This window comes from Emys orbicularis, chromosome 2, assembly GCF_028017835.1.
Source record: "Emys orbicularis isolate rEmyOrb1 chromosome 2, rEmyOrb1.hap1, whole genome shotgun sequence".
Taxonomy (NCBI): domain Eukaryota; kingdom Metazoa; phylum Chordata; order Testudines; family Emydidae; genus Emys; species Emys orbicularis.
Genome location: NC_088684.1, coordinates 145,516,683 through 145,534,745, shown reverse-complemented (window position 1 = coordinate 145,534,745; position 18,063 = coordinate 145,516,683). Strand labels below are relative to the sequence as shown.

The window sequence follows — 18,063 nt, the reverse complement described above, 5'->3', positions numbered from 1 at the left end:
GGCCTGCACCAGCTGCAGGGCCCGTGGGAGTCAGCTCACGAGCTCGGAGGGGGCAGCAGGGGCAGGGCCCCAGCCTAGGACGCAGCAGCCCCAGGTTCGATTCCCTGCTCCACCCCAGAGCCCCAGGGAGCTTGGAACAGGGGCCGGGGGGTGAACACTTCACACCACATGGCAGAGCACCCCCTCACTCCCCCGTTCTGGGGACGTGGGGGGCCAGGGACGGATCTGTCCCCGCTCAGGGAGGTGGAGAGAAAACCCCTTCCCGGCCGCAGGAAGAGCCCATGCGGCCTGAGGCAAAGGGGGACGCCAGCCCTGCGGATAACCGGACTGGTGCCAGGTGCCTAGACACTGCGGGGACATCCACACGCCCCGGGGGACAGCAGCTCACGGCTCTCCCAGGCCAGAGGATACCAAGGGGCCAAGCTCCCAGGGTAGCCCCCTTGCCAACGCTCTCAGCTCCGCACGCCTGCAGGAGACAGGGAGAGGATCAAGTCACACAGCATCAGGGAGCTCCCGCGGGTGGGAAGGGAGACACCCCCCCCTGCTCCCCGGAATGACGCCCAGATACACCCTGCGCCGTTCAAACAAGGTTTGTATTTCCAGTGGCTATTTATAAAGGGGGCAGGGCCAGGGCCAGGAGAGCCTTCCGCGGGGGGACCCAGGGCAGGGCTCTGCCCCCCAGCTGTGACTGCAGGGCACGGCCCGACGGGCCAAGGAGCTGCGGGCAGGGGCCATGCTCCAGGCCTAGCTGAGGTTGCCCTCGGTGCTGCTGTCCTCGTCCGGGGGCGCGGGGCCCGGCTCCAGGTAGTCAAGGATGCGCCGGTTGGCTTGGAGCAGGTACTGCTGCTGTCTGAAGTAGACTTTGAGCACCCCCTTGATGGCCACAAAGGTGATGCCGCCCTGCGGAGGAGGGGAGGAGATGACGCCAGCTGCTGTGCCAGTCCCATGGCTCTGGGCATCCCCTAGCACCACAGCCCCCCAGCCAGCTCCCTCCCCCCACTGAGCACCAGGGACGGGGGCTCCCCGCTGGAGCTCTGCTGGTGCCCTGATCCACACCCCCTGCTAGCCCAGCCCTGGGCTCCCCACTCAGCTCTGCCGGTGCCCCCCACTCCTGACCCGCAGCCCTGGGTTCTCCACCCCCAGCTCTGCCGGTGCCCCTCACTCCCGACCCGCAGCACCGGTGCTCCCACAAGACAGTACGGGCGGCGGTGCCAGGCTGGCCTGCCGTTTCCATGGCAGAGAGCAGATCACAGACCGCCAAGGTTTCTGAGCTCAGACTCCCTGGGTCCGGGGTTCTCGGGCTGGCAGGCTCCAGCTGCCACAGGGCGTGAGCCGCAGCTGCTGGAGACTCAGCCCAGGCGCCTTGGGCAGTGCCCCGCATGGGCGCCCCGCAGTGGCTGGCACAGCCCGGCCCCGGACTCACCAGGATGGTGCGCTGCAGGCTGGAGTCCACCCGCCGGAAGAGGAGCCTGCCCACCAGGCTGGCGACGGTGGGGAACACCAGGGCCCCGCACAGCGTTCGTGAGAGGGACGGGTGGTCGCTCTGGGGGCGGGACTCAGCCAGGGGCCCCGGGGGCACCGGGCGCCCAATCCCTGGGGAAATGGGAGGGAAGGGGAAACTGAGGCAGTGATCGGTTATCGCCACCCGGCCAGGGGGCTCAGACCTGAACCGCTCCCCACACCACCCGCCTCCGCCCCAGCGTCTGCCCCCTGCCAGCACTCTGCCCCTTGTCACTGTCTCTCCTCCCCCTGCCAGGCCACCAGTTGACCGTGCTGCTGCCAAGCTTCCCCTCGCCCCACGGCTCTGCTCCCTCAAATCCCTTCGCTGCCAGCCTGCCCCTGCCTCGGCTGAGTGGCAGCCATGCCCACCCCCTCACCAACCTGCCCACCCACCGGCACCTTCAGGGCAGCCCCAGAGCCCCCATCCCCCCCACCGGCGACGCCCCGCACCTGGCACCAGGGCCTGCAGGGCCTGCAGCTTGCTGGAGTACTTCCGCCAGACACGCAGCACATAGTCCTCCCAGCGGATCAGCCTGCCCAGCACCAGCATGACGGGGATGGTGGGCAGCCCCATGAGCAGGAAGAGGGGGTCTGCCCGCTCCATCACATCCAGACCCTTCTTATGGCCGACCACCTGCAGCCGGGGGAGGAGGCGGCTCAGAGCCCACGCCGAGAGCTGGGCTCCCCGTGCTGGCCGGGCCAGTCACACCCCCGCAGCACGGGCACCACATTGCCTTCTCAGGCCAATTCCCAGCAGCACCCTGCCCACGCCAGCTGCATGGCCCCAGCCGTGCCCCCGCACAGCCAGCCTGGCACCCAACAGCACCCATGGGTGCAGTCGCTCCTGTGCTTTTGCCTCTGTTCCGGAGCTTGGCGGAAGAACCAGCCCCGGCCCAGCTCGGGCCCCCACTGGTGAACCCCCAACACGTTACCTGCATCACCGTGACGGCCCCATAGGTGACGGCCGACCAGTACACCGTCCCCACCACGATGCCGGCCATGGCGAAGGGGCTGGCTCTGGACAGGATCTGGTCCACCTGGTGGAGGAAATACACCAGGGGCCCTGCAGGGAGATCAGAAACTCAGGCCACGCCATGTGCACACACATCCCTGTATTCCCTGGGCCAGCTGCCCGCCAGGGAGACTCCAGACAATCCCCAGGGACGAGGGCTGCCCCCACCCACTCACGGGCAGGATCCCAGGGCTTTCAGCCCTTCCCCGCCAGGCCAGAGCCAGGAATTTCACAGGCCACACAGGCTAGTGGGTGGAGCACAAGGTCAGGAGCCAGGGCATTGCGCCAACCTCTGTGCTCCAGGCAAAGCCTCCCCAGACACCCTCCACTCTGCCCCTCATTAACCCCTTCACACCCACTGGCCCCATCAACCCCGTCTCCTGGTGCCCCGGGTCGCGGTCCCAGGCAAACCAAGCCCCGGCCAGGACCCAGAGGGGCTGGCTGGGGACCCAGGCCCCCCGCCGCGCTCACCCAGCTTGGGGAAGATGATGCGGTACTCGGTGCCGCACTGCGGGCAGCTCACGCTGCCCGTGCTGTTGCCCTTCTGCTTCTCGTCCAGCCAGCGCTGCAGGCAGGCCTGGTGGATCCATTTGGTGGAGCCTTTGCAGCGGCAGGGGCAGACCCACTCGGCGGCCCGGTCCTCACGCTCCGTGGCGAAGCAGACCCAGCAGTGCCTGGAGAGCAGAGAGCGCGTCAGGGAGCCAGGCGCCCCCAGGAACCCACGCAGACCGGGAGGGCAGGGCCAAACTCTGGGCCACCCCACCCCAGAGCAGGGGGATCCCTAGGGGACCCAGCGACCCTTAACTGCCAGGTTCCCCCCCAGCATCGTTCTCCAGTCCCACCCCCATCCGGATCCTGCCCCCATCCCCTGCCCGGGCCCAGGCTCAGCGCAGGGCAGCCAAGACCCAGCCCCGTCCCACGTCCCAAGGGCCCCCAGAGGCAGGCCAAAGAGGGAGGCTGGCTGGGGTGGCAGCAGGAGGGGAACGTTCCTCAGGGAGATCGGGCCAGGCCAGTGCCAGGTTTACAATGGCACCAGTGGCTCCGTGGAGCTGGGCCCATGCTCAGAAGGGGCCCCGGCATGCTCTGCTCGCACTGCGTCCTGAGACCCTGCTAGCCACTTGTTCCTCTCGGCCTGCTCACCCACCGGCCGAGGGCTCCTCTCTGCCCCCTGGCCCCACCCGCCAGCTCCTCTCTGCCCCCTGGCCGGACCCCAGGGCACCTCCAGCTCCGGGCCTCTCTGCTTCCCACCACCTGTGGGGCCCCACCTGTCTCCCCGAAGCTGAGCTGCCTGGGACTGCTGCAGAAGCCTGGCAGGTCTTAGCTGGGCCCCTCCAGGCAAGTGGGTCCTGAGGGAGCCCAGCCGGGACAGGCCCTGGCCTGGCTGATCACACTGCTCCAGAGGGGCTGGAGCGATTCCCTGCCCCGGGACCAGCCCTGGCTGCGCTGGTGGCTCAGCCCAGCAGACACAGTCACTCCCCAGCCGGCTGGTGAGTGCGGCCAGGAAACAGGGGGTGGGGGAGTGGGTCTCTGGGGGGTCGCTGGGCTGTGAGGGGGGGAAGATCTCTGTGTGTTGGGGCACTAGGGAGTGGGGGTTCAGGGGGGGGCTGGGCAGGGGTAGTGTTGTGCAGGGCGCTGGGCATTTGTAGCAGGGTCGGGGGGGGGCGGCTCTGGCCATAGCGGGTCTGGGGGGGGGGGCTCTGGCCATAGGGAATTGGAGAGGGGTTCTGGTGTTGGGTTGGGGGGGGGCTGTGTGGCATGGCCTAGGTCCGCCCCCCCAGGGAAGGGACATGCTGGCAGCACAGGACCGGGCAGGCCACTGGGCATCTGGCAACTGCCGGTTTCCGCCCCCCCCCCCCCATTGCCCCTGGCTGGCCCCTCGCTCCGGGGACCGACACCCCCCACCGCCCCCACGGGGGCCCACAAATCTGTTTGGTGCGGGGCCCACAAAAGGTTAATCCGGCCCTAGGCCGGCTCCAGCCCTTGGGGGGGAGATTCGAGCCGGGCGCGGGGGCGGGACTCGGGGGCTCGGTTCGGGGCCGGGCTCGGGAGGGGGGGGGCGGGGTTCGGGCCTGGCTGGGCTCGGTTCCTGCCCGTGCCGGGGACCCCCTAGCACTCACCTCTCCTCGGCCGGCTCGGCCATGGCGGGCGGGCCGCTCACACCCCCGGGCGGCCCCGGGGCCCGGCCATCGCCGGCCCCCGGCCCGAGCGAGCGCGCAGCCAGCCGCGATCCGCGGGGCGCTGCCCCTGCGCCGGGCTGGGCTGTGCCGGGTCGCTGTTCTCCCCCGGCCGCTCCGCTGCGCCTCGTCCCGCTCCCGGCTCTGGCGCAGCTTAGCCCGGCCCCGGGGCGGCCCCGCAGCCTTGAGCCCGCCCCGCAGGCCCCGGAGCGCGGAGAGCGGCGCGGCCTGGTTCTGAACAGGCCCAAGGAGTGCGGAGCCCGGGCCCGGGTCTGGCTCGGGACAGGAGCAGGGCGCGCACAGTCCCGCCCGTCTAAGGCCATGGGTAGGAGGGTTAATCCCACCTGGCTCTTCTGTGGGTGCCACCTGTACAGCTCTACCCGGTCAGTAGCTTTATGCCCGTTTTGCAGATGGGGAAACTGAGGCACGACGAGGGGTACCACGGTCACCCAGCAGGCAAGGTGGCAGAGCGTGGACCTGAAGCCTGTGCTCCCCAGGCCCAGCTCAGTGCACTATCCATTAGGCCACACGGCCCCTACAGTGCCAGGCTTGTGCCCTGGCTGGAATGGCACCTGGTGCAGACATCGCCTGTTTGTAGCACCAGTCGAAAGCGATGGCAAAACTGCCATGGACTTCACTTGGAGCCCAGCCTGATGAGTATGGCACCCAGTCCAGACCTTTCGCACCCAAGCCTGCATCACACTGCGATCCCACCGTCGGTGCTCGATTTCCGGGCCCGCTATGAACAGCCACCCACGGCTTGAATTGTTTCCCACGACGTCTCTCGCAAACGGTCCCGGAAGACACCGTCACGGCCCCTGTTGGTGCGGGACGTCCTGTGGGTCTGCAAAGCGAGAAGTGAGCGTGCAGTGTTTGCGCGGTTCACGAGGCCGGCAAAGTGTTCTGTGGGTGTCATGCTGCTGGCTGAGATGGCGGACGGCGAGACGTGCCACGCGGGTTTGCGGGATTTCAGAAAGTGCAAAAATTATAAACTGTGGATGGCATTATGGGATGGAGAAAGGTGTGCTGGGAACTTGATCACTAGCTCCCAGAGTTCCCTGTCGTTTCTATCCCATGACACTTTGAAAACTTTCCCAGGTTAGGCCCCGATCCTGAGAACTGTTCTGCACAAAGGTGAGCTCACTTAGAGGAGGTTGCAGGACCAAGGCCTTCCTGTGAAACTACCATGGACTTCCCAGGCCAGCAGCGCTGCAGCCTCTGGCGGGCACCCAGTGATCTCTTGCTCTGGGAAGGAGGACATGCAAGTCTGGGATGAGGAATCAGAGGAGGAGCGATAGAAAAGACACATGGGGTCCCATCCCCCCAGCCAGGACCAGTGCAGGAAAGTTCTCTGCTGTCTGTGCCCCAGGAAATACACACTATGATTAATTCTCACCTATGGACCCGCCTAGAAAATAAACAGAGATCCGGCTGGTGTTTCCAGTCTTTGCCCTTTGGCCGAAGGTATTAGAACAGTAGCTTATATTTCTATATTGTGTTCCACCCTTAAGCGCATTGCAACCTATATACTGAAATGCAGCCACCTCTGGAGTAGAACGCAACATACGTTTAACAGAGCACAGTAGCACCACATAATTGCTGGGGACAGGCAGTGAAGAGGTGTAGGGCCTTGCTTTGCTCAGACAGTAGTTATAATTGATTTGTATTGCTGTGGTGCCTAGCCATGGCCGGGTACAGGCATGGAGCAGGACCCCATCATGCCAGGGGCTGTACAAATACAGAACAGAAAGGCAGACTCTGCTCCCTGATGTGCGTGGAGGTGGGGTGGCCTTAGGCTCATAGCCTTTTAGGCCAGAAGGGACCACCATGGTCACCTAGTTGGACCCCCTGCCTCTGGCAGGCCACAGCCCCTCCCCCACCTCCTGCCATGGGGATCCGGCCATTAGCCCATGCACTCCGCTAGCCTGGCACCGCCTACGCTGAGATCCCAGCACAGACCCTGGGCCTGGCTCAGCACCCAGCTCCTACCAGGAGGGTCCGGCCAGTACCTGATACCCACAATGCAAGGGGACAGTAGCTCCTGCCCCGCCAGGGGAAGAGGTGGAGGAGGGGGTAGGTCGCACATGCGCACACGCCTCCCCCTTCCCCACCCTCCAAGCCATGGGGCGGGGTGGGAACAGAGCTATGACATCACCCTCCCTAAGCCGGGCAACCAGGCTTGATGCGGAAGACCCGCCTCCGATACCGCGCTCCATTGGTTGGCTGTCAAACCTGTCGCCCCGCCTCTCCCGCGGCCCCCTCCGGCTTCCGCCTGTCACTCGGGCCCAAGAGAGGTGCCGATTGGCTGCATGGGGCCCCGCCCCTTGCGCGGCTCCCGAGGGCCGGTTTAGTTGCGCAGGGTGGGTGGTTGCGGGGCCGCAGCGTCGAGTGTGACTGAGCCGGAGCAGCGTCCCCCGCCCGGCGGCCCCGCCCCGCCCGGCCATGGAGTCCTACGACATCATCGCCAACCAGCCAGTGGTCATCGACAACGTGAGCCCGGCGCGGGGGCGGCTCGGCCCGGGGGGGCAGCGCGGGGGGCTGAGGTGCCTGCGAGTGACCCGGGGTCCCGTGGGGCAGGAGGGGGCTGTTGGGGGGGAGGCTCGTAGCGTGTTTGAACGGCCCGGCCCGCCCCCGCGCCGCGCGCTGTGGGACTCGCGGGCGCCCGGGGCTGCGGGAGGCGGCTGCGCTGGAAGGGGAAGGGGCGGGGGGGGGGGGATTTTCACCAGCGCCGGCTGCAGCCTGAAGCCCCCGGTGTTAATGAATCTCCTGTCGCTGTGACGTTTCCGCCACTCTCCGGCCTGCTCCGCAGCACGTTGGTGCCCGGCCGCCGGGGATCCCCTCGCGCGTACAGCGCCTTGCACCGAAAGGCCTCGCTGTGTCAGCCCCAGATCCCAGAGCAAAACGCTACTCCTGCCCTACAGGCTTGCCAAGGCCTCGGTGCCGAGGACCACTTCGCAGGAGGCCCCATGGCCTCCCCCAGGCCGCGCCCCCGCTTGCCTCTCAAAATACCCCATTGCACTGCTCTCTAGGAGACCCACAATCGGGGCGCCAGGGCTTTCTGCTCATGCTGCTCCCCCTGGCACCCCTAAACATCCAGCCGCTGGTGTGGGGGGGTCCCTTGCTCTGTGGCAGTGTAACACCCTTCTCCCTATGCTGTCAGGCCTCCGGGCATTTCTTCTTGCTGCTGAAGAGTTGATTAAGCTGAGCTAACTTTTCCATCCAGTTCTCTTGCTTCTGTGTGGCTGGTCCCTTGGCTTAGAACCATCCTCGCTTTTTGAACGGGCTCTGCCCTCCTGTTGCTAGCAGCTCTTTGCTGTCTGTGGCTCCGCACGTGACCTCTTCCAGAGCTGCCCAGGGTGAGAGTCGTGGAATTTGGCTAGAAAAATCCGGCCAGACTTTCGAAGCAGCAATCGCTGATGTGTCTCTGCTTCTGAGTCTGGGGCCCAGTGGATCTGCAGCTCTGGAGACCCAGCTGCACACTGCTTTAGAGAAGCTTTCATTCGATCTTCTCCCTCTGTGGATCCAAAGGCTCTGGGTTACAATGCATCGGGTGTTTAGATCCAGCCAAGCCTTACTCTAAAGCGTCTAATCCTTATGGCCTTCTATAACGCCTGGGGGCTACAAGACAGGGTGGCAAACTTATCTGTGTCAAGCAAAGTCCCCAGACGTCTGGATGTCAACTGGGTGGGGTGAAGATCTCCTTGCCTGTAGCGTACCACACGCCTGCTTTCTCCTTTGCATGTGACAGCAGGGACACAGAGCAGGCTAATTCTGGCTGTTTTGCTTTGGAAGTGTGGTTGTCCGTGTGTTCCTGTGCACAGAAGGTGTCAGACAGCTGGATTTGCACTGTGCCTGTGTAAGGGTGTGGCTGGGGAAGAGTTCTTGCTTGCTCATGCTGTGAATCGTTTGTAATGGGGCAAGGAGAAGCTGGCGAGCCAGAGATGGATTTTGGAGCCGTTCCTGGGAGGTTGGCAGGAGAAAAGTGGCCTCTGGTGACCTTGCCCCTCCCTGGTGGCTGCTGCCTGCTGGGTTTACAGTGGGGTTTTGCAGCGGCTGCTGCTGAGGAGAGGCAACATTCAGCTTAACCTCCTCATTCAAAGGGAGTTTCAGTGCAGGCTTGGCTTGAGTGCTGTGGGGTTTGTCTTCCTCCGGTGGGTGCAGCCAGCCCCGGGTCTGCAGCTGCAGAAAACCTCTGTCTTTAGCCAGCTCCACTGGTGGGACCCCCTCAGCGGGGCAAGGATGGTCTTTGCTTGTTTACTCCTTCACATAACACAAGAACTAGGGGTCACCAGTGAAATTAACAGGCAGCAGGTTTAAAACAAACAAAAGGAAGCATTTCACACAGCGCACAGTCAACTTGTGGAACTCCCTGTCAGAGGATGTTGTGAAGGCCAAGACTATAACTGGGTTCAGGAAAGAGCTAGATAAGTACATGGGTGACAGGCCCATCAATGGCTATTAGCAGGATGGGCAGGGGCACAACCCCAGGCTCTGGGTGTTTCTAGGCTTCTGGCTACTGGAAGCTGGGAATGGGCGACAGGGGATGGATCACTTGCTGATTACCTGTTCTGTTTATTCCCTCTGCAGCATCTGGCACCGGCCACTTTCGGCAGAGGGATACTGGGCTAGATGGACCAGGGGTCTGACCCAGTCTAGCCGGTCTTACGTTCTTGTGACTTGGAGGGTTCTACTCCTGGCTCCGCCACTGATTCCACGTGACCTTGGGTGTGTCGTTTCCCCTCTCAGTGCCTCAGTTTCCCCATTTGGGAAGAGAGAATAGTGACTGACCCGCCTGCTGGGAAAGCATGTTGCTGGAGTGGCTGGCACTGCAGAGGGGAAGGAATGCTGCCAGGCCCGTGAGTGGGGCTGTGGCCCATCGGGACTTATGGCTCTTCTTGTGGAAATTTCCACTACATGCGTCTGAGGAAGTGGGTATTCACCCACGAAAGCTTATGCTCCAATACGTCTGTTAGTCTATAAGGTGCCACAGGACTCTTTGTCGCTTTTTACAGATCCAGACTAACACGGCTACCCCTCTGATACTTGGCTCTTCTTGTGGTCGCTGACAATGTGAACCAGGCCCAGGCTAGGGACAGATGAGTTGGGGGGGTGGCCCAGTCCGGGGACAGAATGGGGGAAGGGAGCGGCTCGGCCCAGGGACAGACTTGGGACGACTGACCCCGAGAGTATCTGTTTAGCTTGTAAGTTTTAAACAAGTGTTTGGATCAGCTGGAGGGCTGGGTCTCATGGGCCATATCTGCCTCCTCCTCCCAGTCCTGGCTGGGGGTCTCTGCTTGGTCCCCCTCACTCGTTCCTGTGACAGCAGGGCTGCCAGTGGCACCTGTATCCTGTAGGCACAAGGTGTGGGGCAGAACGAGACCCCCACCAAGACTACAGCCTGCCCTGCACCTTGTGCCTGCAAGGACAGGTGTCATCAGCCCTGCAGCAGCGCAGGGAGCCAGCCCCGCTGTCACAGGCCCAATCACTCACTCTTGTGACTGGGGCTGCCCAGCAGCAGGGGGGCCTCCCCCGCGGCCAGGGGCTCATCCTCCCCCTCCTCCCAGTCCTGGCTGGGGGTCTGCTCGATTATGTGAACCCCTTTCTTGTGAGAGCTACCCAGGGCAGGGATTCGGCTAATGCCGAGCTGTGGCGCACGGGGTTTCGGGTGGATGGATGGTGTGGGCTGGAGGTTACTGGTGAAGGAAAACACATAATGCAGCTCTAGTTTCTAGCCACTTACACTGGCTTCTCTGGGACTCTCTAGCCTCAGTTTGGTTTTCCCAGAGACTCGGCGAAGTGTCCCGTGCAAAGGGGGTGTTGGACTGGGTCCCCCCAGTGCTGGGGGCCCAGCTTCCAGGGAGGCAGCAGCTTGCTGTGCAGTGCGGTGCCAGGGGACAAGGTGTGGGGTATCCTCGGGGGAGTTTCCCCTGGTCACAGCCAGGCTCCCTCCCGCTGTGAGCAGGAGGTAGCGAGGCACCTCGGGGAGCCCCGAGAAGTGTCACAAGGGGTGACCCAGGTGCTGCGGGATGCTGCTGTGGTCCCTGAGCCATGGAAGTGAAACTGACTAGGAGCAGTAAAGAAACTGAGGAGTCGCCTTTCCTCATCTCAGCTGAGAGAAGTGCCCAAAGCAGACTGCCTGGCTGGAGAAACATCGTTAGCTTCAGCTTTAACGAGCGAGCGGAGGGGCTGCTGGGCCCCTCAGAGCTCTGATGTGTTCATCCTCTCACGCCTGGGGCAGTGCCGGGCTGTTCTCCAGCTGAGACCCAGGGAGAATAAAGGATTTGCTCAGGGACATGCAGGGAGCCTGACCCCTGGGCCGGCTGTACTCTGGGTGTCCCTGTTCAGAGTCTTGGGACCCATGTTGGCTGAGCTGGGTGCATGGACAGGGGTTGATTAACAGCTGTTTGTGCTTTCCCCAGGGTTCCGGGGTTGTCAAGGCTGGCTTTGCTGGTGACCAGATCCCGAAATACTGCTTCCCAAACTAGTGAGTATCTCCACCCGGATGGGGGTTTTGCTGTCAGCGTCTGGTCATTATCCACAGCAGGGTGACCCCACAGACTCCAGCCAAGTCAGCGGGAGCAGCATCGGGCCCTAAAATGTGGGGGGTGGGGCGTCCTAGCCCCTCTGTCGAGAGCTGAGTGGGGATTTCTGTGGGCGGCCGTGTCTGCAGAGCCATGGCCGTGCCCGCAGCTGGGCTCTCAGCACTTCCCCCGACGCCTTTGCCTCTCTGCCGCCCAGCGCAGGGCTGTGTCGGAAAGAGCTGGTGTGTTACAGCGTGGCACCTCCACCAGGCTCCTGAGCTGGGCCTCCTGGGGCCTGCTGGGATCCAGGACCAGGCTGGGTCAGATCGAGGCCCCTGTGAACGGAGCCACCTGCTGCCCTGCCCTCAGCTGCCTAGCCCAGAACTCCGTGTGCCACACCCTGCCTGCTGGGGGGCTGTGCCCAGACCCGGGGTGTGGCACGGGAGGGGCATGCAGTGCCCCCAGGCTGTGTCTGCGGGGGCGGTGCTGGAGCAGAGGCAGTACGTGTTAGGCTCTCATTGTTCATGGGCGATGGACCCCAGGACCCTGGCGCTGGAGGCTTGGCAGCATCCTCTGAAGCTGCCCTGCGGTTGTCCGGCCCCTCCTCACTTCCGGGAGTCTGACACGTCTCACGCACCAAGCCTGAGTCCGCCCCCCACATCCCATTGCAGCTAAATGCTGAAAACCTCCCTTGCCAGGCTCTGCTCCCATGGAGGGGGCTAACTGCCCTGGGGCCGAGGGGTGTGGCAGTGTCTGCACAGCTCTGGCCTTGTTCTGCCCCCCAGGGCCCGGCTGGGACTGGTGGGATCCCTCACCCCAGGCAGGATCACAGCTCCCCCAGAAGGGGCAGCTCATGAGGGCTGGGCTGGCCCCAAGGGTGCCTGTGAGCCGCTGTCATCCCTGGGATGCTGATCCTGCTCTGTGCCCCCTCCCCGTCTGACACTGGCGAGTGATTAACGCCAGCCCCTCCTAGGCCAGGGCTTGTCTGTTTCACCCCCTCCCCTGCCCCCCGAGTTGGGGGTGGGGTCTGTCAGCTCCTTGCGAGGCCCATCTCCTCCCCTTGGGGCGGGTGAGCTGCAGCCCCACTAACTGGTTCTCTCTCTCTCTCGCCAGTGTGGGGCGCCCAAAGCACGTCCGGGTCATGGCGGGGGCGCTGGAGGGGGATCTCTTCATCGGCCCCAAAGCAGAGGTAATGGTGCAGCCCAGCCCCCTCCGGCCGCTTGGGGGTCTCAGCCGCCCCTCCCCCCCCCCCCCCCCCCCCTGCTTCAGGCACAGGTTGAACAGGCAGGGGGCAGATCTCCAGCTGTAGGGCAGGAGGTGGCAGCTGCTGGGGTCAAAGGTTCCCAGTTCCCCAAGCACATGCAGCAGTCTACAGTGGCCAGGTGCATTGTGGGAGCTGTGCAGAAAGTGTCCCCCATTGGGCTCCCCCTGGCCAGCGTGCCTTCCCCCGCAGCCTGCGCCCAGGGGTGCTGCCAGGCCTGGAGAGTGGCTCTAGTGGGTTTGCCTCCCAGGACACCCACACCCTGCCTCGCCACGGGAGTGGGTGGTGGCTCAGCATCAGTGTTGGCCTCAGGTCAGCACTAGGGGGCGCTGTGCTGCCAGCAGTGGGTGAGGGGTTCAGTGGGGCACTCTCCCCTCAGTCAGGGCTGGCCCTGACACCCCAGGGCAGCACTAGGGGGTGCTGTGCTGCTGGGGGGCAGGCGGGGGGCTCAGTGGGGCGCTCTACTCTGTCAGGGCTGGCCCCGACACCCCAGGACGGCACTAGGGGGCGCTGTGCTGCTAGGAGTGGGTGAGGGGTTCAGTGGGGTGCTCTCCCCTCAGTCAGGGCTGGCCCCGACACCCCAGGATGGCACTAGGGGGCGCTGTGCTGCTGGGGGGCAGGCAAGGGGCTCAGTGGGGTGCTCTCCCCTCAGTCAGGGCTGGCCCCGACACCCCAGGGTGGCACTAGGGGGCGCTGTGCTGCCGGGGAGGCCTCTCTGCCTTGGCATCCCGCTCCAGGTGTGTCGTGACCCGGGTCCGCTCGCTCCCTCTGCCGGCAGGAGCACCGGGGCCTGCTGTCCATCCGCTACCCCATGGAGCACGGCATCGTCCGGGACTGGAACGACATGGAGCGGATCTGGCAGTATGTGTACTCCAAAGACCAGTTGCAGACCTTCTCCGAAGAGGTAACGGGCTGTGGGGCGGGGTGGCCGGATCCCCGGGGGGGTCTCCCCCATCACGTGTCTTGCTGCCAGCCCAGGGCTGAGTCTCTGGGACGGACACAGCTGATGCAGCTGCGTCTGGGCTGAGGCTAGACATGAGACCTGGGGACTGTCCCCGGGACCTGAGCTGAACACTGGTGCGGACGTGGGGCCATCCGCTGCCTGCACAATCCCCTTAGCGTGGGCCTGGGGCTGGACTCCCCGCCCCGGAGCGAGCACGGCCCCGTTGGCACCAGCCCAGCTCCCCTGCTGTGTTCAGTCTCTCCCCTGATCTGTCCTTTGCCCGTCAATGGCCAGGGGCTATCTAGTGCAATGGGGGGTGGCGACTTGGACACCTGGGCTGAGACCCCCCAGCTCGTGTCACCCAGGCCCTGAGTGACTGTGGGGAGGTGAATTCAGTCGCCCTGTCTCGGCTGCATTTGAGCTGGCAACTTGCAGGAGAGAGGCTCCGGCCCCCCAGCTGGCCTGGGCTCAGCTCTGCCAGGCAGGTCCCCAGCTGCACCTGGTCCCAGGCTCTGGGCCACTGGCACCTCTTGCCCAGGCCTGTCCACGAGGCGCTTCCCTGGGCAGCAGCCTTCAGCCCACGAGCCGGGGGTGGAGGTGGCTGTGGACCAAGCCACCGGCCTGGGGGGTGGCTCCCCTCCCATGCCACTGGAGCCCCCATCTCTGCTAATTGGGTGTCCTGCCCTCCCAGCACCCGGTTCTCCTGACGGAAGCCCCCCTAAACCCCTGCAAGAACCGTGAGAAGGCGGCCGAGGTTTTCTTCGAGACCTTCAACGTTCCAGCGCTTTTCATCTCCATGCAGGCCGTCCTCAGCCTGTGAGTACCGGGCACCGCCCCCTGCAGCGCTGGGGGAGCCCTCGGGAACACCGGGGCGCTCTCCCCTCACAGGCAGCGTGATGATGGGGGGCGCTGGGTGGCAGGGAGCAGGGCGTGTGCCCTGTTGGGTGGTTTGGAATCAGCCCCGGATTGCTTGTGATCGGCCCAGAACCCGCAGCGTCTTTCGCCCCAGTGTCCTGGGACTGACCCTCTGCCACGGCTCCTGAAGGTACTGCCTGGAACGCGTTGCTGGGTGCTGTTCAGTAGTTGCTCCGTCACCCCCCAGAGGTGGCTGCCTCTAGGTGGGGGGATGAAGCCTTTTCCCACCAGGCGTGTGCTGTCTCGGTGCGCTCGGGCCGGAAGGGCCGATCTGCCGTAATCACCGTGCCGGGCGCTTTCCAATGCGCTGGCGGGGCCGAGCTCACGGGCTCCTGGTGTCTCCCTCTGCTCCAGCTACGCCACGGGCCGCACGACGGGGGTGGTGCTGGATGCGGGGGATGGCGTCACGCACGCGGTGCCCATCTACGAGGGCTTCGCTATGCCGCACTCCATCATGCGGGTGGACGTGGCCGGGCGGGACGTCTCGCGCTACCTCCGCCTGCTGCTGCGCAAGGAGGGCTACGACTTCCACACCTCGGCCGAGTTCGAGGTGGTCAAGATGATAAAGGAGGTACGGGGGGGGAGCTGCCCTGGGGCTGGGGGCTCGCTACAGGATCCCCCTGGGTCAGGGCTGGGGATGCGCCGCTGTTCAGCACTGGAGCCCTGCTCTGCCCTGCTGGGGGACCTGGGGCAAGACCCTGCCAGTCTGTGCCCCAGCCGTGACATGGAGGCTGGCGTTCCTGCCGGCTCAGGCCCTGAGCCTCATGGCTGAGGCGGAGGGTGGGGCAGGGGTAAGTCCTGGCCTGGCCGCTCACCTGCTCTCCCCCGGCACAGCGGGCCTGCTACCTGTCCATTAACCCCCAGAAGGATGAGGCGCTGGAGACGGAGAAGGTGCTCTACAGCCTGCCAGACGGGAGCACACTGGAGGTAAGTGTCGTGGTGCGGGCAGATCTCTGTGCCCTGGTGGCTCTGGGCGCTGGCTGGCCGGGAGCTCCCCGTGCCCGGGGCTGGGTTTGGTGGATTGTGCGCGGGGGCTGCGGGAGCTGGGCCTGGCTAGGCGGCGCGGTCTCCCAGGCACATGGTGCTCCCTGGGGGCTGGCTCCGTGTGACGCTGCACCTAGGATCCTGGGGCAGCTTGGGGGGGGGGAGGGTGCTGCTTCCCCCAAGGCAGAGACATAGGAGCCGGTGAGCCCCCTGGAGTTGCAGCCACGTCCCCTCGGGGCCCCGTTACCCTGCGGTGCGGGGCTAATGTTGCTCTCTGGCAGGTGGGCCCGGCCCGCTTCCGAGCCCCTGAGCTGCTCTTCCAGCCGGACCTGGTGGGGGACGAGAGCGAAGGGATCCATGAAGTCCTGGCCTTTGCCATCCAGAAATCCGACATGGACCTGCGGCGGACGCTCTTCGCCAACATCGTGCTGTCCGGCGGCTCCACGCTCTTCAAAGGTGCGGCCCCGAGCGAAGGACTTCAGCGCCCACCCCCTCTGGTGGGGCCTGGCCCAGGCAGCACAGCGCCCAGGGGCTGGTCACAGCCCCGTGGCCTGGCCAGCCTGGTGCCTTGGCAAGGGGGCAATTCCTTCCTGACCCTCTGTCCTGATGCCTGTGGCTGAGCCTGGAGCACTGCGCCCGTCGTGCATGGTCTGGCTGGGAAGTTCCCCTGCTGCGGGATTGGGGGGCGCTGGGGATCCTCTGCCCCCCCACGAGGAATTTTGATGGGGGGGGGCGGGGGGGGGCCCTCCCAGAGTGTCCAGCAGGGCTGACCCTTTGGCTAGGGACAGTGCAGCCAGGAGGGTGGGTCTCCTGGGGGGGTCACTGATGAGCTCACAAGCTCTGCCCCATGGAGGCAGGATGTCATCAGGGCCCCCTGGGAAGTGTTTCCCTCCCCCCGTGAGCTCAGGTAGCATGGTGGGAGGGCCCCGACACCCCCTGCCTTTCCCAACAGAGATGATTCCTCAGTCCCCAGGGGAGGCAGGGAACCCCTCAGCATCCAGGGGGGGAAACTGAGTCGCGTGCTCCCCAGATCAGGACCTAGCTCTGCCCACTAGAGGGTGCTCTCACCTCAGCCTGGGACTCCCTGAGCTTGTGCCCGAGACTGGCTATGCAATGGTCTGGCCACGCCCCTCCTCCCCTAGTGCCTGGCGCTCCCGGGTGGAATCAGGGCCCCTTACCCCGCCCAGGGGCTCTGCACATCGGGGTGGGAGCTGGGCTCTCATGAAGTGCTGGGCAGTCGGTGCGGAAAGCGGGTGGCCCGGCTGGCTCCTCGGGGCGGCCTAGTGGTGACCGCTGAGCAGAGCGCCCGGTGCCCCTTGCAGGCGGGCACACAGCTCAGCCCATGGGGGAGGGGAGTCCCCTCCTGCCCCCAGACCTGGCCTGTGTTCCCAGCCGGGAGCCGCAGCCCTGGGGCAAGGCTGAGAACGGGGTAATTCCCTGTGGGAGGCAGCAGGGGGTGTAACACTCCCCCCTCCGCAGCTGCCCCGGGAGGCCAGGTTGGTGCCTGAAGCCATGGGCTGCCGTGTCGCGCCCCCAGGGGCCACAGGGTGGCGCCCTAGCGCCCGGCTTTCCAGCTGGTGCATGGGGACCCCTGTGGGGTGGGGGCAGGTCGGGGGCTCTCTGGTTAACGCCCGTGTTCCCCCTTCAGGGTTTGGGGACCGGCTGCTTAGCGAGGTGAAGAAACTTGCCCCAAAGGATGTCAAGATTAAGGTGAGGATTGGCGATGCCCGCAGCACCCTTCCCCTGCTGCTCAGCCCGGCCCGGCTCTGGGATCCCCTCGCCCCCGCCCAGCCCCTCCTGCTGTGATTCCCCTGGCACCGCTGCCTCCCCCAGGGCACGAAGCTACGGTGTGTGCAGGTCCAACCCCCTGCCTGCTCCACAGCCTGGCACCCTCCTGCTCCCTGCATGGTCCCGAGCGACTGCAGCCTCCTGGGCCATGCTTGGATCAGTCCACCCCCTCCCCCTGCAGATCTGGGGGCAGCACGGCCGCCTGGGGCTCCAGGGAATCGCCCCGTGAACAGGGTGGGTCCAAGGATGGGGTGCCCTGGTGGGGCTGTGTGATGGGGGGGGTACACAGCAGGGCAGTCCCATCAGCCGGGTGCTGAGCCCCATTCCAGGGGGGACGGGAGGGGCTGTTACCGGCCGGGCTCCAGGCTGACCCTCTGCTTCCTTCCAGATCTCTGCCCCGCAGGAGCGACTGTACTCCACGTGGATCGGGTGAGTGCCCGCCCCAGGGCCTGGGTGTCTGCTCTGGGACCCACCCTGCCTGCCAGGCCTGGCTTTCCTGTGCCTCTAGATCTGCTGCGGGGGTGACCTCTGCGTGGCCCAGGGACCAGGAGGAGCCCTGACTCGGGGGGAGGGAGCCGTGCTGGGCCAGGACAGACTTGCTCTGTTCAAAGGGAGGGAGGGGGGCAGGCCTTGTCCCCGCAGGGCTGTGTGCGGGGGCAGGTGCCTCCAGCCCCTGGTGACTCTGGCTCTCCCTTGCAGAGGCTCCATCCTGGCCTCGCTGGACACCTTCAAGAAGATGTGGGTGTCGAAGAAGGAGTACGAGGAGGACGGGGCGCGGGCCATCCACCGCAAGACGTTCTAGGTGTGGGGCCAGCGGGCGCAGCTGGTGGTTGGGGGAGCTCGGCCAGGGCGTGCCCTTACGTTACCCCTTTCCAATCCAGGGCTGCTAGCACCAGCCCTCCCCCGGGGCGTCGCCCTCCCCGCATCAGCTTCCGGCATCCCCCTCGCTCCCACCGTCAGCTGGA

General features: G+C 65.3%; 2 protein-coding genes across 2 annotated transcripts; one reads left to right on the top strand and one right to left on the bottom strand.

Annotated features, from left to right (window-relative positions):
* Window positions 1-583: 583 nt before the first annotated feature.
* On the bottom strand, window positions 584-4,699 carry LOC135874792 (E3 ubiquitin-protein ligase MARCHF5-like). Its single transcript, XM_065399723.1, is given in 7 exon segments — window positions 584-900; window positions 1,424-1,593; window positions 1,951-2,134; window positions 2,433-2,563; window positions 2,984-3,186; window positions 4,630-4,681; window positions 4,684-4,699. Coding segments are annotated over 7 exon segments (912 nt in total). The 3' UTR covers window positions 584-744.
* Window positions 4,700-7,072: 2,373 nt separating this feature from the next.
* On the top strand, window positions 7,073-18,063 carry ACTR1B (actin related protein 1B). Its single transcript, XM_065399275.1, has 11 exons — window positions 7,073-7,176; window positions 11,106-11,170; window positions 12,321-12,396; window positions 13,247-13,372; window positions 14,103-14,227; window positions 14,681-14,897; window positions 15,161-15,253; window positions 15,592-15,766; window positions 16,959-17,020; window positions 17,487-17,527; window positions 17,798-18,063. The coding sequence occupies exons 1-11, from the start codon at window positions 7,129-7,131 to the stop codon at window positions 17,898-17,900; spliced, it is 1,131 nt and encodes a 376-aa protein (XP_065255347.1). The 5' UTR covers window positions 7,073-7,128; the 3' UTR covers window positions 17,901-18,063.